Below are 24,990 nucleotides of genomic sequence, written 5' to 3'. Positions count from 1 at the left end.
AGAAATTTGGACTGTGGCACACAAGTCAAGGTGGATTATATCAAGAGTCCAGATTATGTACAGATAACTGTAAACTAGCAATAATACATCATATTATTATTGTTTTTAAAAAACATTTAATTTTACCTGTACCTAAATCATGTTTTGGGCAATATATCAAGGCAGCATTTATTATACATTTGAATTTTATTAAGAAAATAAGATTAATTTCAAAGTACTGAATACAAAAGAGGGGCATGTTTAGGTCCCTAACAGCTGTACTTTTGGTGGGAGAGACTTATTTCCAGGGAATAGAGAGATGATATTAAAATGTAACTGCATTATTGAAGTTCTCCTCCTGCCTTCCTTTCCTTTGGGGAAGAAAAAAGTCATACACCCCATGTCTTATGCCACTTGCCTGAAATTATCATGTCAGTGATTTGGCACTCAGGGGAATCCCAGGTGGCTATAGAATGCACATTCCAAATTTGTGTGTGAACATGAGCTTTTTAAACCGCTCCCCCCAACTTAGTCACTTCAAATTTGACAGGAATCTTTGCCCTATAAATGCCATGATTTGAGATCATTCAGCTTCCAAGGAAATATGGCATTACTGTGGGACACGCTGCCTTGCATAGAAGTCAGAATGCAGACTAACTAAACATATTTTAACTCCCATTAAAATAAAGTTGTCTCTTCACAACCAATAAGATGTGTGTTTTTTTTTAAATCACTATTGGATCGTACTATCATTTGGAGAAATGGAAAGTGAAAACCAATTTTTAGCCTTAAGAATACTTGCCTTTTTCTCTACCAGTCTCATTAACATCCTGAATTGGTCATTCTCATCTATGCATCTGGGTAACTCTTTTTCTCCTTGACTTTGCGCTTGCTCCAGCTGTTCCTTTAGCTGTTTGAGGACAGAAATCTCTTGCAGCAACTGACTATGCCAGGTCTTTGACGTCTGCAAATCTAATTCCAGGTCGAGAGAAGTACGGATCAAACGCTCAGGTCCAAGAGTTTTAACAGAAGCCTGAAAAAAAAACACCAACAATATAATTTTAATATACTAAAATTCCAAATTGGTGTCTATACCTTATCTGATCTCAGAAAGCTAAGCAGATCAGGCCAGATAGGATCCCACCAGGAAATATGGTTGAAATAGCAAGGTATGAAACAATATGATTGATAATATCCTGGAAAAGAAAGTCATTGCAAATCCCTTCCAGACTGTTGCTAAACATTCCTAGGTGTATACTGTACATTCATAAAGTCACCAGGAGTCAAACTTAATTCAAAGAAAACATTATACTCTTTATATCATCTTTCTATGTTGTGAAAATTTTAAAAGCCACCTTATTTTTACATCACAAGCATTTGTCATTACTTTTAATTTATACTGCTTTAAATAAGTAACAATCCTTACTATAATTTATAATATTGAAATTTTACTTAGTTTAAGCACTGTTGTACTTTATGCTGCCTGAAGCTCTCCATACATAAAAAAAAAGTTCATTAGCCTTATTAACCAAGCAACTAAATGATCAACTAATTAAAAACAAATATAAGGAAAAGTTAAAATAAAAACTGGACAATGTATAAAAATATTATTTACCCGTTTCATTCTGACACTTCGTCTCTCAACAGCATTCCGAACAAATGGGGGTTTCTTAGATAGTGTTGAACTATCACTATCACTACGATTAAGCTGGGGAGAAAAAAACCAGGAAAAAAATCAATGGTAGAAGATATTGTTTCATCTATATTTAGGAGCTTATTCCATTGGAAGAAAAAATAAATGTATTTATTTATAGTATAGAATGTATACACTGCTTTGATTCAATGGGCCTCTAGCTGATTTATAATATGTATTATAGAAGACAATATATTCTCTTCCTCTCATTCTAATTTTAGCTGTTTTCTTCTCCAAACTCTTTTTCTTGCTCTTCTCCTCCTCTTCCTCACTCTTTTTCATAGGCCAATTAGAATAGCAATTACTCCAGCCAGTTTGCTTCTGTACCTTTATCTCCTCTGCTCCCTAACAATGCTTTGTGGCATAGTCCTAACTACATCTCCAAACTTTGACTCTGGATGCAACAATTGATCTTCTAACTCATCTTGTCCATCAGACTGTGATGCTTTATTGTAGCTTCCAGCAGTACCTCTGGTCTTTTCAATACAATGAATCTTTGTTGATGGAAATGGGAGCATATGCATGTTCTTTTATTCATTCTTTCATTGCTCACCTCAGTCTCTGACTCAGCTTTTCCACTTCTCCATTTAACCCCTCATCTTGTCTCTCTCTCTTTTTCTCTCCTCTCTCTCTCTTTCTCTCTTGTCCCAAACCTTTGCCATTTTGGGTTTTGTGGATTTAAATGGACCCATGGTGTTTTAGATTCAGATCAAAAAAATGTGAAGAACCACTATAGCAGGGTGTCAAACTCACGGCATTATGGCATTGTAACGTGACATATCAGGACTTTTCTCCCCTTCATTAAAATGGGCGTGGCCAGCTCGTGACGCATCTGGCCCATGAGCCGGGAGATTGATAGCCCTACACTATAACTATAAATAGCTAGAACAAAAATTTAAAAACAATTTGCCTCTCAGAAAAAAAGCATGAGTAGGAAATAATGTAGTTTATCTCCAGGGGCAGGCTAATAAAAAAGGTGCAGCTCAGGAGTACAACCTAACAGCTCAGCATAAGCTTTTCATGCTCGAGACAATTTGTTGTTTTCTATTCCTTTCAGCAGACGGTTCTACGTTGCTTATTTCACTATAAATGGCATAAAAACACCATAGAATGTCTCTGCTTTATTTATGGGGCAAGGGAGATGACAATCTTATAATTGGTAATTTCCTCTAAAATTAAAGAATTCAAAATTTGTTTTCTTTGTGCTCTTTTGTTCTGAAAATTAATTTAAATATTGGTGGTGGACAGAGTACCACCCATGTATATTTAGACACAAATATAATTTGATATGCAGGTAGTCCTTGACTTACAGCAGTTCATTTAGTGACTGTTCAAAGTTAAAACAGCACTGAAAAAGATGACTTATGACTGTTTTTCACAGTTATGACCTTCATAGCTTCCCATTATCATGTGATCAAAACTTAGATGCTTAGCTACTTGTTCATACTTATGACTGTTGCTGTGTTCCAAGGTCACGTGATTCCCTTTTACGACCTTCTCACAAGTAAAGTCAATGTGGAAACCATACTCACTTAACAACTGGCTTACTAGAATAGAATAGAATAGAATAGAATAGAATAGAATAGAATAACAGAATTGGAAGGGATCTTGGAGGTCTTCTAGTCCAACCCACTGCTTAGGCAGGAAACTATATACCACTTCAGACTAACTTATCAACTGTAGTGATTCACTTAACAAATGTGGCAAAAAAAGGTCATAAAATGGGGAAAAACTCAGTTAACAAATGTCACACATAACAACAGAAATTTTGGGCTCAATTGTGATCGTAAGTCGAGGACTATCTATTTAGTTGCACTGTGTTTTCAAAGGCCTTTGGCTGCAGGTTGATCAACCCAATAAAAAAATATATTTTAAAGAAATCTGCCTCTCAGTAGAATACCTTAAATTTCCAGTTTTCATCCATAGCAAATCACTTCAGTATTGTAAGTTTAAAATTTTTATTCTGTATGTAATTACAGAATCCAACTACAATGGAACAAAATCTCTCTGATTATTTTCCTGTAAAACAGGGCAGAGCTGCTTACTTATGAGTTATTTCTCCCAAATGCTCTTTACATATCCAGGTCATTAAGTAATGCTAAGTAACACATTCTTCTTGCAAAGCTATTGAACATATCAGACAAGCAACATTTAAGTTTTAAAGTTGCATTTTTTTGCATTTTTGTGCTAGATAGGTAAGTAAACTGAGATGTTCTGAAGGATTTTCTTCATTTCTTGTTTACTGTACTGAACTATTCATCTATCATATGATGTCTGGACACCTTACCATGTGTCATTTATTCTGTGGATTGATGCCAGAAGGTCTGCTTTAAAAACAGTAACAAGAAGAAGATAAAATTGCATAGCCTATTGCTTAGAGTCGCGAAAATGAATACCTAAAAATCCTGATGGTGTCAGAATTTGTGAGCAATAATTTTATTTATTTAACATATTTATATGCTGCTGTAATAAAAAAATGACTCTCAGTGACACACATAAAAGAGACGGCTTGGGTGCCTTCAGCAATTGATGTGCTGAAGGAACCCAACGTTTTTCAACAGAACCAGCCCATCCTTCATGAAAGAAACTTCTTGACAGTGTTTTCCATCTTTCGCTTCTCAGACCAAGGCTAAAGAGTGTTTATTTATAGTCCTACCTGATCCTGCCTCCTGGTGCTAATTAATTATAAATAAGCATTTTATCAAAAAGCCAAACCCCCACAGATGTAGCTACGATGCACTGGATTCATTCATGCTCGGTTGCATTATAGGCTGCACTTGAAATCACACACTGTTTACTTTCAGATTGTCCTTATATTCTTTCTTTCTCCTTTCTTTCTATAAAAGTCACCAATTTTATTCATAATTGAGCAACAATAAAACTGGCACAATATATAACTTGGAAGAAAACAATATGGTAATATTTATGCTAAGCAACTACATCTGAATTCTAGTAAAAAAAGGTAAAGATTCCCCTTGCACATATGTGCTAGTCATTCCCAACTCTAGGGGGTGGTGCTCATCTCCATTTCAAAGCCGAAGAGCCAGCACTGTCTAGACATCTCCATGGTTATGTGGCGGCATGACTAAATGCTGAAGGTGCACGCATAAATGAAATTTGGCACTGAAACATACCCTAAAATAAAATCATTTCTATTCATACAAACTTTAAATTCTTACAAGTTCAAAAAGCTGGATAAATGCAGGGATGTGTATGTGTGTATCTCCATGCAGGGATGTGTATGTGTATATCTCCATTTCAAAGCCGAAGAGCCAGCACTGTCCAAAGACGTCTCCATGGTTATGTGGCAGCATGACTAAATGCCGAAGGTGCACGGAATGTTATTACCTTCCAACCAAAGGTGGTCCCTATTTTTATACTTGCATTTTTTTATGTGCTTTCTAGTACATTTGGGCAATTAGGAACTTTAGAATTCTTGACACATAGGAGCCATGGTTTATCAGACTTACAATGGGCTTACATTGTAATACTACACACCATATATATAATCCTAACAAGCAACACATTTTTCATTGGAATTTACTGCATAGCTACAGAACTATTCAAATTATGAACATAGCCCTAAAACAGCAGAAAATGAAATTTGGCACTGAAACATACCCTAAAATAAAACCATTTCTATTCATACAAACTTTAAATTCTTACAAGTTCAAAAAGCTGGATAAATGCAGAGGTGTGTATGTGTGAGAGGGATGGGTTTGGAAAAGAAAACCAAATAAGACAGGCCTAAGACAGGCCAAATAAGACAGCATCAGCCCTGAAGCAATTTTTTGGGAGCATCTTCCGGGCTGCCAAAGGCAAGGCCTGGTGGAGCTGTGGGAATGTGAGGTAGAGATAACTGAGGGATATGTAGCCAAAATAACATTCTTTCCCATGGGAGCCAAGGACGTTCTACCAGGTGTTGAAAGATGTGGACCAAAGCCAGCCAGAGTTGGAACTGCGACATGATTGGCCCATGTGATGGACATGTGACCTGGGGTGCAAGAGTTTTTTGGGGGGAAACCCTGGGTCCTTCAGAATCAGGTTTTCACCAGCTGTGCCAATATGACATCCCAAATAAAATTATGCTTTGAGGAAACTCTAGGCCTCAGAGTTTTGATTGCTCTGGGGTTATTACTTGGAACCCTGACACCTCGATTTACAACAGTTCGTTTAGTGACCATTCAAATTTATAATGGCACTAAAAAAATATAACCATTTTTCATAGTTACGACCTTTGCTGTGTCCCAGGATCGTGTAATCACCTTTTGCGATCTTCTGACAAGCAAAGTCAATGGGGAAGCAAGATTCACTTAACAACCAGATTTCTAACTTATCAACTGTAGGGATTCATTTAACAACTGCAGCAAGAAAAGTCGTAAAATGGGGCAAAACTCAATTAACAAACGTCTCTCTTAACAACAGAAATTCTGGGCTCAATTGTGTTCGTAAGTTGAGGACTACCTGTATATTATTTTTCACTTGCATTTTAACAACACTTCAGTTACATGTCTACTGAATTTGAAAGAAATTTAAAACATGTATTAAGAGAAATTGAAATTCTATGCAAGAATATTGTGGCAACTTCTCACGCATATCAAAGTAGGGAAGTTTTAACATTTTTCACTTTTGTTTGAACTACTTGCTTAGTCTGTCAGGAGTTGGTCTGTCAAAAGCTTTTAATGATTTTCAAAGAGCATTTTTAAGTAACTGAAAATCCAGTTTATTTTTCCCAAACTCATATCAAAAATTATCAAAGGAGAATCCAGGAGAGGAAAATGTTCTTCATAAAGTATGTAGTGTAGTGTTAACTAAGTTAATTATTAGTTGCCTATTTGTAGAGGAGGGAAAACAAAGAAATAAATACATGAATTTTGCTTTCCTTACCCGACACACATACTGGCTTTGTGGTCCTGGAGAAAAAGTTTTGGAGCGGATGATTGTGCTGCCTCTAACAAAGGGTGTTTGTAAAGGATTAGGTGTTCTTTTATCTTTTGGACGAACTACTAGAGAAGATTGCATAAGACTATCTGTGTTGGTCTCTTTATCCACCTGGAAGTCAAAAGATACATGAATGTAGTTTTCCTTCCTGATATGCTTTCAGCCTGACTGCTTTGCTCTAAGAACAGAATTGTATGGAATTTCTTTTCAGTACTTATATACATATAAAAATATACAGCAACACAATGAGTTCTTTGACACAGCCCATTAAGTCTGAACTAGCAATGCATCAGCAAATTGATTTATAAGGCATGAACAATTTCATCCTCAGCTCACCCCATCCCACAGTTGAGGCAGCATTTACCTGTGTTTAGCTGTTCTGTTTCTAAAGTGGTATTTTCCAACTTTTGCAGAACAAGCTGTATAATGTGGTCCACTTGTGGTGACTTGTTTTGGGGTAAGATTAAAGGAAAGGATCTGCTCTGCTCCCAATAGACACCCGAAGCTGCTTTTAGCACACCGACATCCTGACAATGGTTTTTAGGGTTATATTCTCTCCCATTGTCCCAAGCAACTGTCTCTTCCATTTCTCTTGCCAACCCTGAAAAAGCTGGCAAGATATCTCTGGTTTCCAATATTTGGTGAAATGACAGGAAAAGTGCATTTATGTCATGAAGGAATACCATTTTTTAGCCAGCTATGGGGGAAAGCAGCACTTCAGCCATCGGCTCCATTGGTAAATAGAGAAAAGACTCATTTCCCTCCTTTCTTCTTAGTGTGCTTTGATTGCCAGGTGAGACAAGTGAAGTTAAGGGGAAGAAGAAAATAGGACCAGATTTGTTCTTGTGTAACTTCCATTGCCACACTTGGCACAACAATAGAGGAAATAACAATGGAGAACTACCCCCTTGCTCCCAATTCTCCAAAACCACAGAGTACATTCAGTGGGATCAAACAATTGGCAGCCTAAAACTTCTGGAACTTTTTTGTCAACAACTGGCATCAATCAAGGTGTTTGTCAGACATGGACATGGAATTGCCCCATGGATTTCTTCTCCCTGTTTCTTTTGGGGATAGAACATTTATTCTGCTTCATTGCTGAAACAGACTAAGGATTGAAAGGGCACCATATTTTTTCTGCTGAACAACCAGTGATTAATAATGAAAAATCAGTGGCACCCTCTATACATGCATACATTCTTGTCAATTTTGTTTGAAGAGGAAAATCACACTAACATCTTCTGCTTATTATGAACAACTACACTACTGCCATAATTTACAATATGCCTGTTTGGCCTTGGAAACACAAACTAACATTTCCATAGGCAAATGAGATTGCACTATTTTTTCTTATATGTCAACAGAAGAATTTGATGAACAGTTCATGTTTTCTCATTAATAAAGCAAAAAGAATTCCTGAAGTTCACTTTCTTTATTGTTCTTTCTCACTGCCATCTATTCCTCAGATTCAAATATCAGATTAATATAGCTTTTTGTATTAATTTCCATACTCTGATATTGAAATCTATTATTAAAAATCAGCGTGGAAGTTTTAAAAGTTATAATGTTTCTGTTTTCTTGTTTTGATGCTCTTCATTAGAACACAACTCTTTTAGCTCTGTTTTCAACTAGAATTCCTTCTCTATCACTATCATTATCATTATCTATCATTATCTTAACATTTATCATTAGTTGCAAACAAAATATTTGCATTTGCAAGCTACTTTGTGGTGCTTGCTTATACATAATAGAATCTGTTCAAAAACTGACTGACCATAGAATTCTTGATTCCAAAGTAACTAAATTATGTAGGACAAAATCAAACCAAGATAATTATCCATTAAAATATTGAAATTAATTTGCATATTCATACATTAGTTTGTTGATATAGATGAAAGTGGTTTTCGATATCTATTTATCAAGCAAAAATAAAATTAAAAACAATTGAGACTTCCATCAAGCCAAGAACTTGAGATTTGAGCCAGTCTTAATATAATCACTGGGAGAGAGCCATGACTGGGTTTCAAAAGCAACTAATTTGCCAATGATATTTGAAGGCTATAATGAAAAACAAAACAAACCTCAGCAATATTGATTCATGAGCCTAGTGAAGAATGTAAATTCAAAAGACAGCTTGTCAGAAATGAAACAAGGGGACTGCAGCAAGGGTATAATGCTTAAGGCAGCTTGTCTTTCTGCTCGCTGGCTTTCAACGGATTCTGCTTTCATTATACATTCTTTACCTTGATGGTTGCTGACTCAGCCTGCAACAAAGGTAGCAAGTTCTCTTCAGTGGCCCACACGGTCCTTCTGCCATAAAATTCCTCCTCTGCTTCAGTCTCACCATTTTCAGTTTCACTGATACCATCCTGCTCAGCATCTCCCATATATTGCCTGTAAAAATGAGCAATGTTCACACAAAATTACACCATATAGGAACTTGGTCAACTTTGTGAAAACATTCACAGTCACTGTAGGAAAAAAAACATCACAACATCAGACGGGCCGCCAACAGCGAGTCTTGTGAGACCATCCTGGGAGGAGTTTGATTCTGTTGCCCCCGAGGATTTGGATAGGTTGCGTGGACGGCTACGACCCACCACATGTTTAATGGACCCGTGTCCCTCCTGGTTGGTACTGGCATCTTGGGAGGTGACCCGAGGCTGGCTTCTGGGCCTGGTGAATGCCTCATTGGGTGAGGGATCCTTACCAGCCGCCTTGAAGGAGGCGGTGGTGAGACCCTTACTTAAGAGGCCTGCACTCGACCCAATGGAGCTAGCTAACTATCGTCCAGTCTCCAACCTTCCGTTTTTAGCGAAGGTTGTCGAGAATGTGGTGGCGCAGCAGTTTCCACAACACCTTGACGAATCCGAGTATCTAGACTCACGCCAGTCCGGCTTCCGACCCGGGCACAGCACAGAGACAGCCTTGGTCGCGTTGGTCGATGATCTCTGGAGGGCCAGAGATAGAGGTTGTTCCTCTATCCTGGTCCTATTAGACCTCTCGGCGGCTTTTGATATCATCGACCATGGTATCCTATTGCGCCGGTTGGAGGGGATAGGAGTCGGAGGTACCGTTCTGCGGTGGTTCAGCTCCTACCTCTCCGACCGGAAGCAATGTGTGTTGACAGGGGGACAGAGGTCGACCCCGAGGCCACTCACTTGTGGAGTGCCACAGGGGTCGGTCCTCTCGCCTCTCCTGTTCAACACATATGTGAAGCCGCTGGGTGAGATCATCCGTGGTTTTGGGGTTGAGTGTCACTTCTACGCTGATGATACCCAGCTGTATATTTCAACCCCAAACCACCCCAACGAGGCTGTCGAAGTGATGTCCCGGTGTTTGGAAGCCGTCGGGGTCTGGATGGGGGACAACAGACTTAAACTCAACCCCTCCAAGACTGAGTGGCTGTGGCTACCGGCACCTCGGTTCAGCCAGCTGATTCCATCGCTGGCCATAGGGGGCGAACAATTGCCCCCTGTGGAACGGGCGCGCAATTTGGGCGTCCTCCTTGATGCCCGGCTGTCAATGGATGACCATGTGGCAGCCGTGGCGAGGGGGGCGTTCCACCAGGTTCGCCTGGTGCGCCAATTGCGCCCCCTACTGGACCGGGATGCCCTACGCACGGTCACTCACACGTTGGTGACGTCCCGCCTGGATTACTGCAACGCTCTCTACATGGGGCTGCCCTTGGGACGCGCCCGGAGACTGCAGTTAGTTCAGAACGCAGCCGCGCGGGCTGTGATGGGGAGTACAAGGTACTCCCACGTAACACCTCTCCTGCGCGAGCTGCACTGGCTACCTGTGGTTTTTCGGGTGCGTTTCAAGGTGCTGATTACCATCTTTAAAGCGCTCCATGGCACGGGACCTAGTTACTTGCGGGATCGCATCCTCCCACATACATCCCTGCGGCCAATTCGCTCACACAGAGAGGGACTTCTCCTGGTGCCGTCCACTAGGCAATGCCAACGGGCGACACCAAGGAGTAGGGCCTTCTCTGTGATGGGCCCAACCCTCTGGAATGACCTCCCCCCCGACATTAGAACCACTACTGACCTCCGCTCCTTCCGGCAAAAATTGAAGACTCACCTGTTCCGATTAGCAGGCCTGGCATAATTACAACTGTCCCTCCTGGCAAATGTATTAACTGGTTATTTTAGGGGTATTGTTTTTAACTTATTGTGTGTGTTTTAGAGGTTCAAAATCCTATATTTATATATATTGCTTTGTACAGTTCTTTTAATTCCATTTTTAACCTCCTCCATTCCAACTGTACATATTCAATTTTTATTGTATTTTGATATATTTTGCATGGACTGTACACCGCCCCGAGTCCCTTTTGGGAGAGGGGGCGGTCTAGAAGCATGAATAATAAATAAATAAATAAATAAATCATGTGATAATATTAAATAAGCTGGACACATGCCGTAGCAACTTGACACATGCTTGAACTAACAGATCTGAAACAGTAAGAGCTATGGAAAGTCTTCTCATCATGCCTCGAGAGCTCAAGAGATGTATAACACCAAATACACAAATTTGAAAATACAAAATGAAATTTGTATTGGATTGATATCAAAATATTGTACAGCTTTTGCGTGTGTTAGGAGTATATCATGTTATAAAGATTAGTGTGTGTTTAAAATGCCAATTTTAATACTGAAATGTTAATACTTAAACTCTTTAAGCGATTTTCTCTAAATAATTACTTAAATGTTTAATGCCTATATAATGAAAAATTGCTATACAGGGGATTTGATTATATCCTTTATTTAATTCTGTCATTGTAAAAAGAATTATGGGATCCCATGATTGCATCGTACGACTCACCAGGTTTCATCGGTAAGTCCTAGTTTTTTCTCTACTGCCTCGAGTTCAACAACAGTTTGTTCCAGCAATGCAGATACAGAGTCCTGTGGGAAATAGGTTAACAAGATTAACAATATCACCCTCAGTGTCTGAAGGTTTACCAAAGACTATCATTATTCAAGCTGAGAAAACAAATATATTGGCCACGAGACTTTGTCTCCTGCAGTTTGTGCAAAAACACCTTTAATTATTAGTTTTTACCATTTTCTTGGTGCAGAGTAGCTCAGAACAAGTATCCTCTTGCTTATTTTCACAACTATGCCTTTGTAGATATTTATAGTTGAGGAGGTTGTACCAGCGCATTGACCTTTCCCCTGATCTGCAAATATCTGCCAGGCTAATTTGTGCACCTCCCTACAGTAAAAAGAAAACAAAATACATTGATGAGTCCCTTCAGGACATTCAAATAATTTGATTCACAGATGCTAGGATAAATGCAAGATCGTGGGCAATGTACATAATTTACCTTCCCTTTACATTTATACTCTAGGTCCTGATGACGAACCTGTGGCACGCGATATTTGCTGGCACGCCAGCCAGCGCTGGCATCAGCTTCAGCATGCCCGCTGATATTCACCCTTCTGGAGGGCTGGGGAAGGCCATTTTTGCCCTTCCCAGGCTTCAGGAAAGCCTCCGGAGGCTGGGGAGGGTGAAAAACGGCCCCAACGGGCCAACCGGAAGTCCTGAAATGATCCATTTCCGGCTTCCAGAGGGCGTCCGGGTGGCCAAGGGAGGCCATTTTTGCAAACCCAAGCTTCAGGAAAGTGTCCGGAGCCTGCAGAGGGGTTGTACACACATGCATGGGGGAGGCCCTTTTTGCTATCCCCAGGCTTCAAGAAAGCCCCCGGAGGCTGGGGAGGGCAAAAAACAGGCCCAATGGGCCAACTGGAACCTCTAATTGGCTCTTTGGGGCTGTTTTTCTCCCTCCCCAGACTCCCGAGGCTTTCCTGAAGCCTGGGGAGGGAGAAAAATGGCCCCAACGGCTCCAGCTTCCAGAGGGTCTCCAGGGGAGGCCAATTTTGCACTTCCCAGGCTTTACAAAAGCCTCCAGAGCCTGCAGAAGGGTCGTGCGTGCATGCATGCGTGCGTTTGTGTGTGTGTGTGTGTGTCATGTGTCCATGTGCAGGTGGGCGGAGAGGATTGAATTGGTGTGGGCACACATGTGCGTGCACACAATTTTGGCACGTTGTAAGAAAAAGGTTTGCCATCACTGCTGTAGGTAATCGCGCAAAACAATGTTCAATCGCCACAACTGTCATACACAAGAGGGTTTTCAATATAAGCATTAAAGGTAGTCCTCAATTTACAATCATTTGTTTAGTGGTCATTCAAAGCTACAAAAGTCACTGAAAAAAGTGAATGATCCTCACAGTTACAGTTACATTGTAGCATCCCTGCAGTTAGGTGATCAAACTTTGGGAGCTTGGCAACCAGCCTCCGGTTGCATTGGGGTCATGTGATCACCATTTGCAAACTTCTCAGTTGGCTTCTGACAAGCAAAATCAATGGGAGAAACTGGATTTGATTAACGGCTGCAGTGATTTGCTTAACAACTGTGACAAAAAAAGGTAGTAAACTTTGGGCATGACTCATTTAGCAACTATCTCGCTTAACTATTCTGGTCCCTATTGTGATCGTAAGTCGAGAACTGCCTTTACTCTAGTGCCAAGTGCCACTCGCATTTAGGACAGATGGCGCCCTGTTCTCCCATATTCTGAGAGCACCACATTGAAGAAGATGACATTATCACATAGAAATAAGCACTAACCAAGCATTCTTCAAGGTGGAACTTGTCTAAAGTGCAGACATCAATCCTTAGAGTCTTCTCTCGCAAGACTGAATGAGGGATTGTAACACAAAATAATTCATTGTATGTGAGATTGTCTGATGCATCCACGAGTCTTGTACGGAACAAGCAGCTTGTGCTTTCAGATGAAGGGAGAACAGCCACACGAATGCTCCTGTTGGAAATGATCTTAAGTAAGGATTACTTACTCTACAAGCTTACTGTATATGTGAATATCACTGCAACTATCAGTGTCACCCATTTTTTGCATAGTTCTTTAGAGAAGAAACTTATTTTTCAACTTCTATTTGTTCCTATAAGTCTGCAAATGAGACAGATATTAATATTAAAATCATGATAGAGTTCAGTAGATCAATTATGTAAAAAAGTTGAGAGAGATTATGGATGGCAGAATTTGACATGGTTTACGTACAATATACAATCACTTTGGTGCTTGGTTGGAGTCTCCTTTTCCCTCTTTACACAGACATAATGAAAAATATTATATATATATTTATATTTAATTAGATTTCTAGACCGCCCCCTCTCCCCGGAGGGACTCGGGGCGGTGTACAGGTATAAATTTAAAAAACCCATCCAAACAATAATATACATCGTTAAAATTAGATTAAATAACCCCTGTACAATTTATAAAAATTAAAACTAACCCATAAAACCAATCATAAAATTTAAAAACCAAAACTGAGGTGGGAAGGCTGGAATTAGGCCATGCCGGCTAGCTGGAACAGGTGGGTTTTAAGTTTCTGACAGAAGGAGCGGAGATCCGTAGTCAATCTAATGTCAGGGGGAAGGTCATTCCAGAGGGTCGGGCCCATCACAGAGAAGGCTCTTCCCCTAGGCGTCACCCGCTGGCACCGCCTAGTGGACGGCACCCGGAGGAGTCCCTCTCTGTGTGAGCGGATAGGCCGAAGGGATGTATGGGCTAGCTGGAATAGACAGAAGACTAAAACAAGTCCCAATATAACTTATCAAAATAAAAAAACCTGTGACAAATTATAAACAAGATTTTGCTTTTATACGCATTTTATGTTAAAATAGACATAGAAGTTATTCAATTTCCAAGAACTATTTATTATTACAATACTATCTTTTAACAGAGAAAAACAGTTATAAATGGGACAGAATCAGAAAATTCCCAGATAATCTGTTATATCTCTTAGTAAACTTCGTTCATGCACAATTTTAATCAGACTTAATTTGCATTTATGGTTTTCTGCTCCTTGATGACTACTGAGCTTCAAGGTTGCTCAGCTGATTCATTAATTTTAAGCAGAATTCTTATCCCTTTAAAATATTCCATCATATTTGACATTAAAAAAAATAAGATCAAAGAAAAGCAAAACAGCTCCCAGCCCTGTAATAACCTCTCTACTTTTTTATGATACAGAAGTTCAAAAGATGTTCTAGGAATATTGCAACATGCGAATTTATGGAGCTAATGATAATTCTCATTTTATAGCATTAATATTTATATAGTATATGTATCTCTTATACTGCATTTTAGGGTAGTCTTAAAATCCCATGGAGGGGAGTCATTAGATTTGCAGACACATCTTTTTCATGTCAGATAGTGCATTAATCATTTCATATATTGTGGAGAGGAACAGCTTTGTTCTGCAGAAGTGAAGAGAAATATTTCAAACATCAGAAATAATTCTAATTTTTAATGTCAGCTGTGAAGCTAAAGTATTTTCCACAAGCCATTAGCTATTTATATTTAAGAATATTTTTTCAATGAAAATGATGTAGAAGAATATCTATTTATTCAAGTAAATTGTTATATAGCAGTGATGGCGAACCTTTTTTGGCTCGCGTGCCACAAGTGAGGAGAGCGCACGGGGGTCGAGTGCGGGCGTGCCGCACCCATAATGCAATGCACGACCCCCCCAGTGCGCATGCGCGCACAATGCGCGACCCCCCCAATTTTACATGTTTTTTTTTGCCCTCCCCAGGCTCCAGGGGCTTTATAGGAGCCTGGGGAGGGCGAAAAGAGCCTCCCCCGACCCCCCAGAGGCCCTCCGGAGGCTTCAAGGACTGTCCAGAGGCTTCCCTGAAGCCTTTGGAGCGCTTAAAACTACCCTCCGAGCAAACCGGAAGTGACTTCCGGGTTGTTCGGAGGGTCATTTTAAGCGCTCTGAAGACATCAGGGAAGCCTCGGATGGTCCCTGAAGCCTTCGGAACGCTTAAAATGACCCTCGGAGCAATCCGGAAGTGACTTCCGGGTTGCTCGGTGGGTCGTTTTAAGCGCTCCGAAGGTGTCAGGGAAGCCTCGGACGGTCCCTGAAGCCTTCGGAAGGCTTAAAACCACTCTCCGAGCAACCCGGAAGTGACTTCCGGTTTGCTCGGAGGGTGGTTTTAAGCGTTCCGAAGGCTTCAGGGACGGTCCCTGAAGCCTCTGGGGGGGGCGGGGGGCTCTTTTCGCCCTCCCCAGGCTCCTATAAAGCCTCTGGAGCCTGGGGAAGGCGAAAAATAGCTTTTAAAAAGGTGAACTCAGCTGGCCAGCGCGCGCATGCACGCTGGCCAGCTGACAGGGCAGCGCCTCGTGTGCCCTGACAAATGGCTCCGCGTGCCACTTGTGGCATAGGTTCGCCATCACGGTTATATAGGCTCAAAAAGTGATAGTTGGTAAATTTAAGGCTTTTTAAAAATTCTAACTAGCTTTTTAAAAAGTCATTTAGGGTAACTGATGGAGACCTGCAGAAATATTTTTGTTCTTGTAATTACTTACACTTTCTGGTCTTGCTGTGGTAAAAGAGCAGGCACGTTATTCAACTGGGCAATAAATACTGCAAATTGTTTATTTTTGTCATCATACCTGAAGTGAAAATAAATGAAAGAGGCAATTGTAGATTGTAATAAAATAATCCTAACTACACAAACACACACGCACACACACACAGAGAGATATCCCTATTCAGATTTTCAGATTTTCATACCTAGTACTAATCAATCCTCTGTGTTCTTTCAAAAGAGGAAAATCGTTTGGATATAATAGGATTTCCTGGCATATGTGCCTAAGAAGTGGTTACAAGACGATTGAGCTCAGTGGTCTTAAATTTAAGCAAACATAATTAAAATTAGAGAGAGCTAAAAGGAATTCAAGCATGCAGTCGTATTTTTGCCAAGCATCTACACTATGGATAAATGAATGATAAACTATGAGTGTAATGAAAAATTGTGCCTTGAGGTCTTGTCATTAAGCCTCCATTATCTGTTAATATCACATTCAAACCTATACCTCTAGCCTTTTTTTTGTAATTTACTTGAAGTGCACTACTCCATTATAGAAAAATTACCCAGTACTAATAAGTACAATATACAATATACAATAGTAAAGTTGGAAGGGACCTTGGAGGCCTTCTAGTCCAACCCCCTGCCTAGGCAGGAAACCCTATACCGTTTCAGGCAAATGGCTATCCAACATCTTCTTAAAGACTTCCAGTGTTGGGGCATTCACAACTTCTGGAGGCAAGCTGTTCCACTGATTAATTGTTCTAACTGTCAGGAAATTTCTCCTCAGTTCTAAGTTGCTTTTTTCCTTGATTAGTTTCCACCCATTGCTTCTTGTTCTACCCTCAGGTGCCTTGGAAAATAGTTTGACTCCCTCTTCTTTGTGGCAACCCCTGAGATATTGGAACACTGCTATCATGTCTCCCCTAGTCCTTCTTTCCATTAAACTAGACATACCCAGTTCCTGCAACCATTCCTCATATGTTTTAGTCTCCAGTCCCCTAATCATCTTTGTTGCTCTTCTCTGCACTCTTTCTAGAGTCTCCACATCTTTTTTACATCGTGGCGACCAGAACTGAATGCAGTATTCCAAGTGTGGCCTCACCAAGGCATTATAAAGCGGCATCAACACTTCACGTGATCTTGAGTCTAACCCTCTGTTGATGCAGCCTAGGACTGTGTTGGCTTTTTTGGCAGCTGCTGCACACTGCTGGCTCATATTTAAATGGTATTCTAGCTTAAAGCACAGGAGAAGCCGTTCATCTTACTTCATTGAAACTTGAACTTTAGCTGTGCTAGGGGCATCTGCATCTGTATCATCATTCTCAAATGTCGTCGTTTCTGAGATACACGGCCTGAAAAAGATAACAGAGACATCTCAATATGAATTTTAAAACGCCAATAGAATTCAACAATAATCAGGGAATAAAATAAAATAAAACAGTCATTTCTGAATAGCTACCTAAATTCTTTCTTTATAGTCTAAAAATCCTGAGGGGAAAGAAATGGTTTTTCCTGGGATCAGAAATAAGTAGGTATCAGGTTAGCCTCCATGGAGAAGGCATATTGTTGATGGGCATCACTTCTGAAAGAGCCCTTTGTTGTGTAGCCATGTTCAATAGCATTATTTACACTATCTTGATAAGAATCTTCAACAGCAACCTATGGATCAGAAAGTGACCTATAGGAATTATTTGACTATTCTGAACCCAAGCTATTTAAGGTTTAATGACCTGCATCATTTGGAAAAGTTTGAGCAACAAGGGAATTACTGGGATCACATGACTTTGTTGCTCAGGCTCCAATAATATACTAGCAGTTGTATTTTGGATAGTTTTTCAAAAGTTGGTGCACTTTTAATACCTGGAATAATTTCATGATGACTAGATCAAATATCTTAATCTAGACAAGGATGCAGTTATACCAAAACTGATAAAGGCTACTACAGCTAGTCATAGAGAACACACAAGAGACTGAGAGAAATACATTAATTTGAGTCTTCATACCATGGTCTACTTAATAAACTTGTACGTTTCTTATTCTAAAAAAAGTCAAATCATTTTAAAAAATAATTTATTTTTGCTCACTTTTTCAACAAATAGAGGGCATTTATTTTCCCACCTACTGTAATCCAACATATCTTCCCCAAAATTTGGAGGGTAGAAAACCATTGAAGTGAGAGATTTAATATTGATATCAAATATTCAATAATTGTAAGATTTCTTAATTAAGGACTTACTTCTCCAAGTGAATGGGAAAATCAAATGACCATTGTCTTACCTGAAGGGTCCTTTTCAGGGCGCTGCAACGGAGAGTCCAAAGAAGGGTTAAACACAGCCAATCTGCCCAGAACTGAATTGAAACTTTAAGCCACGCCTCTGGTGCCGACTCTCCTCAGATTTATTCAATGAAGACGTGGAACAGTTGTGCGCTGAAACTTCAACTGGAAGTCTAATATGGAACAAGTCAAACATAGTCCAACAACAATAACAGAAACAACAAACAACACTGTGACTTCACAAACACCAGCGGAGAATAGACCCCAGGGCGGGGTGGACTCTCCGTTGCAGCGCCCTGAAAAGGACCCTTCAGGTAAGACAATGGTCATTTTCCAGGGCGCTGCTCTGGAGAGTCCAAAGAAGGGACATGCCCAAGCTAACTGTCACTAGGGCGGGAAGGCTCAGCCATCAGGGTCGCTCCGCTGGTATGGATGCCCTGAAGAACACGCCTCCCAAAGGCCCCTTCCGCCGATGCAAAACTGTCCAGTTTGTAATTTCGGACAAATGGAGACAGAGAAGTCCAGGTGGCCGCCTTGCAGATCTCTTCAATCGGTGCCTGTGTAGACCAGGCAGCTGTGGTGGCGGCGCTTCTAGTCGAATGTGCTGTGATATTGCGAGGCACAGGAACGGACTGTAAAACGTGGGCAAGAGCAATGCAGGCTCGCAGCCATCCGCCGATGGTAGATGAAGAGACCTTCTTGCCTTGAGAAGCTGGTTGAAAGGAGACGAATAGAGATTTGGATTTCCGAAAACTGGCCGTGCGCTTGATGTATCTGCGAATAGTCCTGCGCACATCCAGCATGTGCCAGCGCTTTTCCCTCGGGTGCCGAGGATGCGGACAAAAGTCCGGAAGGACCACCTCCTGCGCCCGATGAAACCAGGAATTGACCTTCGGAATGAAGGAAGGGTCCAACCTCAGGATTACTCTGTCGTTACGAATGAGACACAAGTCCTCTCTGACTGACAAGGCAGCCAGTTCCGATATGCGACGAGCAGACGTGATAGCGACCAGAAAAACCGTCTTGAATGTGAGGTGTCTGAGACTGGCCGTCTTAATGGGCTCAAACGGGGGCCCGATGAGGGACCGCAACACTACACTGAGATCCCAAGATGGGTATCTGTGGACCACTGGGGGTCTCAGGTTGGTCGCTCCCCTGAGGAAACTGCGGATGGTCGGATTCCGGCCAAGAGATGCGTAGCCCTCAACTGAGAGGATGGTTGACAGGGCTGCTGCCTGGCGCCTCAGGGTGTTAGGTGCCAGGCCCTTGTCCAAACCTTCCTGCAGGAAGTCCAGGATGACAGGAACCGAAGCAAGGGGCGCAGGCGTACCATGAGCCGTGCACCAGCTGGCGAAGGATTTCCAAGTGGCGGCGTAGATGCGCGTCGTGGACTGCCGTCGTGACGCTTGGATGGTGCCAATCACCTTGTCTGACAACTTGCCTCTGCTTAGGAGATCCCTCTCAAGTGCCAGACGGCCAGCTGCAGCCACTGGGGTTCTGGATGTTGAAGGGCCCCCTGGCTGAGAGAGATGTCCTGTGGAGGAATCCGCCACGGTGGTGTGATCGAAAGACTCACCAAGTCTGCAAACCAGGTTCTCCTGGGCCAGTACGGTGCTACCAGCAGCACCTCCGCCTCCTCTGCTAGGATCTTCCTGATGACTCTGGGAAGAAGAGGTAGCGGGGGAAAAGCGTAAAGCAGACCTTTCGGCCACGGGCCGTGCAGCGCGTTGACTCCTTCCGCCCTCGGGTCGTGGAACCTTGTGAAGAACCGCGGAAGATGCGCGTTGGCCGCGGTGGCGAACAGGTCCACCAGCGGGAGGCCGAACCTCTGGGACAGTTGCTGGAACAGCAGCGGATGTAGACGCCACTCCGAGTGGTCGACTGTGGATCTGCTCAGCCAGTCCGCCTGGGTGTTGCTCGTGCCCGAGATGTGCTCCGCCTGAAGAGAAAGGAGATACCTCTCCGCCCATCGACCCAAGAGCTCCGCCTCCTTCATCAGGGATCTGGAGCGCGTTCCCCCCTGTCGATTGATGTGCGCCTTGGTGGCGACATTGTCTGTCATGATGCGCACGTGGTGGCCCTGAACGGTGCTCTGGAAGCGCTTCAGCGCAAGCCTGACTGCCCTCAGCTCCAGCCAGTTGATGCTGTGAGCGGCTTCGGAAGGGGACCACCTGCCCTGTGCGAGCTGGTTGTGGCAGTGGGCCCCCCAACCGAACAGGCTGGCATCCGTTGTGATGGTGAGCCTGACTGGCTCCTTGAATGGCGACCCCTTTAACAGGGCCGGAGACAACCACCACTTAGAGAGCGACGTACCTCTGCTGGAACTGGAATCAGTCTTGTTGAGCTGCTTTCGTTTGTTCTTTGATATGGGAGCAGGAGCCACTGAAGGGGACGGGAGTGAAGTCTCGCCCAAGGCACGATTGACAGGCACGAGATCATCTTGCCAAGGAGCTGTGAGAGCTGAACCACCTTGACTAGACGTGACTGCTGCACCTGAACGACCATCTCCCGAAGGCTGGCCACCCTTTCCGGGGACAGGGATACCGTGCCCGAGGTGGTGTCGATGACGGCCCCTAGATGCTTCAGTCTGGTCGTGGGAACGAGATGACTTTTTTCCAGGTTGATGGTGAACCCGTGGTCCCGGAGGTAATGGAGGCCCGCGTAAGAGAACCTCAGGAACTTGCGGTGGGCTTTGCGGATAGGGATGTGGAGGTAGGCCTCTTTGAGGTCTATGGACGTTAGTATATCGCCTGGCCTGATGCCCCCAAGATGGACTGGAGGGACTGCATCTTGAACCTGCGATATGTCACGTGGTGATTGAACCTCTTTAGATCTAATATCCCCCTCCACCCTCCTGAGTTTTTGGGGACCAGAAACAGGATGGAGTAAAACCCTCTTCCTTCCTGGCCTGCTGGGACAGGTTCTATGGCCCTGATCTCCTTGAGGTGCCTTATCTCCTGTTCCATGAGGGATCTTTTGACTAACCCTGAGGGAACTGGACACCGGATGAAGTGGCGGGGAGGGGGGGACCAGAATTCTAAAGTGAGACCCATGCGGACCGTTTGAAGAACCCACTGGTCCGACGTGGTCTGCTCCCATTTGGCGTGGAACAACTGCAACCGCCCTCCTATGGGAGCTGACCTGTGATGGTCATTTATACCTCCTAAAGGGTCGGGAGCCGGAGCCCCCCCGAAATGGCCGCTTGGAGAAGGGCTGCTGGCGACCTCTGTCTCGAAAGGACTGACGGTCCTGAGACCGCTCACCCTGCTGGGGATACGCCCGATGATAGGGGGTGGAGCTGGTGGAGGGCTCATTGTTCCGAAAGGCCTGCCTCCTGTAAGAGCCAGGACCTTTACGATCAGGCTTTTTGGTGACTGATGGCATCACTTTCTTTTTGTCCTTGTTTTCCACAAGGACTGGATCAAGGACCTCACCAAACAGCTTGTCCCCTTTAAAGGGGGCAGTAACAAGCTTCCATTTGGAGCGCATATCCACATTCCAGTGCCTAAGCCACAGGAGGCGTCTGGAAGTAACATTAGACGCTAGGGCACGCGAGGCAAACTTAGCAGCATTCAGAGTGGCATCAGCAGCGTACTCTGTGGCTGCCATGATTTTATTGATATCCTGCCTGACTTTAACGTCCTTGGCAGGTATCTTCCTCAACAACTGCCTCAGCCACAGGAGAGCCGCCCTGGAGAAAAAGGAGGCTGAAGCGGAGGACTTAATGGCCCATGCAGCTGCCTGATGGGTCTTGTGACAAGCAGTTTCGGTTCTCTTGTCCTCAGCCTTGAGCCCCTCCAACAGGTCAGGAGGGAGCACAGAAGAGGAGGTAAGAGCCGCTACAGGGGGATCGATAGGAGGGAGCTTGAGCAGCTCCTCCAGGCTGGCATCCACCGTATATAGCTTCTTGTCATGGCTGCTGGGGGTAGCCATGGTAGCTGGCTGCGCCCACTGTCTTTGAACTAAATTGAGGAACATCTTGGGTACAGGAACTATTTCCTGGACCGAAATGGGTTCCTCAAAGAGATCCCCAGATAGATCATCAGGGTCTACAACCACCTGAGCTGGGGGGGTGGACCCCATGTGAGTTGAGATCTTAGCCTTATCTAAAATGGTTTTGAAATTATCCAAATTAAATAAGCCTGAAAAGGCCGGCTTTTTGGCGGGGCTTGCCTCATCCCCAGAGAATTCAGCTTCCTGCCTAGGAAGAAATTCCTCTTCTTCCTCCCAGTCTGACTCATCGGAGGCCACTGAAGAATGCAGGGACGGAGGTGGAAGGCTAGGAGTCATCTCTCTGGAATCCTCGTGGGGTTGCAAATGGTGGATCTTGCGAGTGCGCTTGCCACCTTTTCGCATGCCTGCCTCAATGCCCTGGGAAATGGCCCTGTTAATTATTTCCTGCATTTCAGTGGATAGGTTAGGCCCTTGGTCCTCAATGGGGCGAACCCTTTGAGTGGGCCCGGGGCTAAGGGCCCCATTGGAGCTGGTCCCTCCTCCATATCAGAGGGACAGGCAAAGAGATCAGCCTGATCAGCCATGGAATGGCCTGGAGAAGTTGCCATGGCCAAGGAATCCCCTTCTTCTTCACTATCAGAAATGGGGCCTCCCTGGGCTGGAGGAATTTCCCTGGAGGGCTCCCCAGGAGACACCGAAAGGGAAGATTGGGCCTGCTGTTGGGCTTTGGAAAACTGTTTTTCTAAGGCCTTCTGTTGCCTTAATGCATCTTTGTCTAGGCCTGAGCCCTGCTTGGGGCCATGCCTGGAGTAAGGCTTATTCCCTCTAATGGCCTCCCTGGCAGCTTTCCCGGCCTGTCTTACAGGGGCTCTGGAAGAGACACCCTCAGAAGTCTCAGGGGCCTGATCTGCCATGGTAACAATCACTGGTTGGGGCAGTAGGGGGATGGGAAACCACCACTCACCACCTCCAGAAAGCCCACCGCAGCACGATGCTCCTGAGGAGACAGAGAAACTGCAAGGCCTGAAGTAGCTTGGAATTTCTTAGGCGCGAGCAGAATTCGCTCCCAGCGCCTGCAGGAGAGTAAAGGAGGCGACCCAGCAGGCCACGATCCCACGCCGCTATCACTTGCTTGGATTGGGGCCCAGGTCGCCGGTCACACCGGCCAAGTCTGACTCCACGTGGCTCCTGCAAAGAGCCAGGCACCAGGCAGCTGCGGCAAAAAACTTTTAAAAGTAAAGCCGGAAGATTGCGCAATCCAAAATGGCGGCCGGAACTCACCGGAGCTCTGCGCGCCAAATTTAAAGAGGGAAGAAGCCAAAATGGCTGCCCTGGAAGCCCACGCAGCAATTTGACTTGATAGAAGCACAAATTGCAACGGAGGGCTTCCAGTGGGAATCGGCCCCCAGTAGGGGTGCCCCAACAGCGCTGGCGTCGGCACTCCGACCCACACGCTTCCCCCAACAGCTGCCTGTGGCTTCTAGGAGCCAGAGCAAAGCCCCGGACTCCAGGAGAGCCGAAAGGGTGAGAAAAACCCAATTAAAAAGGGAAAAAAACAAACTTAAATTTAAACTCACCAGCCTGCTCTAAAAATCCTTAAATATGCTGTTTTAAAAAATTATTCTTCCTCTGGAGAGTCCAAGGAATCAATCTTAGAACTGGAGAAAATCTTAAAGCGTCTACTGGGCTAGCTGAATTGAAAAAATCTGAGGAGAGTCGGCACCAGAGGCGTGGCTTAAAGTTTCAATTCAGTTCTGGGCAGATTGGCTGTGTTTAACCCTTCTTTGGACTCTCCAGAGCAGCGCCCTGGAAAATGTGGGATTCTCAGTGAGAGAATCATGAGAAACAGAAAGGGCACAGGCTTAAAATTTATTCTATACCCTCCCTAGGAGAATGCTAAATTGGTCAAGAAAAACTACTGAGCATAAGTAAAATTAAGGTTAGAAAGACTAAGATAGAAGATGCATTTCCCTGAGTCCTTGGCTGATAATGTCTCATCAGTCTTGGGGTATATTTGATTAACCCAGTCTTTAGTACTTCAGATAGCCTTCTTCCAGTTTATCCTACAGGACCAACAAATTCCTGGAGAAAGTTGGCTGACTATTTTGCACAAGAAAATGTTATTAACTGAATTATAGTATTCAATTATGGGAAATTAAAAATGGAGTCTATAGGAAACATTTCAGTAATATCAAAAAAGGAAATGCAGACCAGGGTACTACACTATGTACACTATGTACTGAAATTGTTGTGGCTTGAAAATACCCTTGACAATTTTTTTCCGTAACAAATATGTAATTTGCAAGATTCAACTTTCCTGATTTGGTGAAGTTGATGTATGCAAATTAAATTTGTAATCACTTGGATGAGAATTACCTTTGCACAGATGCTTCATACACCCCACTATCTCCAGCAACTGACTCATCTGACACTGCAGCTGATACACATGCCACTTTCGGTACAGATCCTTCAATCATATTTACAGCTAGAAAAATGCAAAGACAAAGGGGTAAATTCATGACAAAGTTGCACGATATTAAAGAAACCTGTGGGCACACTCATTAGATACCTGTATCTGGATCAGATGACAGTCAACCCTATTTCAAAAAGCAGTGGTTTCCAGTATCTGGATCTAAAGTGGACACTGTTGATTGCTTCTTAAAAATAACATGCTTTTTTTTTTTAGTTTGCACAACAGGGGCACATACTCAAAGAAATAGGCATTTGGGTTGAAAAGGGATG

The 24,990-nt window shown here is 43.3% G+C and overlaps 1 protein-coding gene across 1 annotated transcript in view; it reads right to left on the bottom strand.

Annotated features, from left to right (window-relative positions):
* Positions 1-24,990, bottom strand: part of WWC1 (WW and C2 domain containing 1) — a 117,899-nt gene that overhangs the window by 5,130 nt on the left and 87,779 nt on the right. The window contains exons 12-21 of the mRNA XM_081934449.1: positions 24,625-24,733; positions 17,285-17,371; positions 16,015-16,101; positions 13,248-13,440; positions 11,681-11,833; positions 11,441-11,523; positions 8,857-9,007; positions 6,560-6,724; positions 1,595-1,687; positions 782-1,012 (exon numbers count right to left, since the gene is read on the bottom strand). Coding sequence (XP_081790575.1) covers positions 782-1,012; positions 1,595-1,687; positions 6,560-6,724; positions 8,857-9,007; positions 11,441-11,523; positions 11,681-11,833; positions 13,248-13,440; positions 16,015-16,101; positions 17,285-17,371; positions 24,625-24,733 — 1,352 coding nt within the window. The remainder of the gene's footprint in view (positions 1-781; positions 1,013-1,594; positions 1,688-6,559; positions 6,725-8,856; positions 9,008-11,440; positions 11,524-11,680; positions 11,834-13,247; positions 13,441-16,014; positions 16,102-17,284; positions 17,372-24,624; positions 24,734-24,990) is intronic.

Source organism: Natrix helvetica (assembly GCF_964273705.1).
Source record: "Natrix helvetica genome assembly, chromosome: 1".
NCBI classification, from domain to species: Eukaryota; Metazoa; Chordata; class Lepidosauria; order Squamata; family Natricidae; genus Natrix; species Natrix helvetica.
This window is presented reverse-complemented; position numbering and strand designations above follow the sequence as displayed.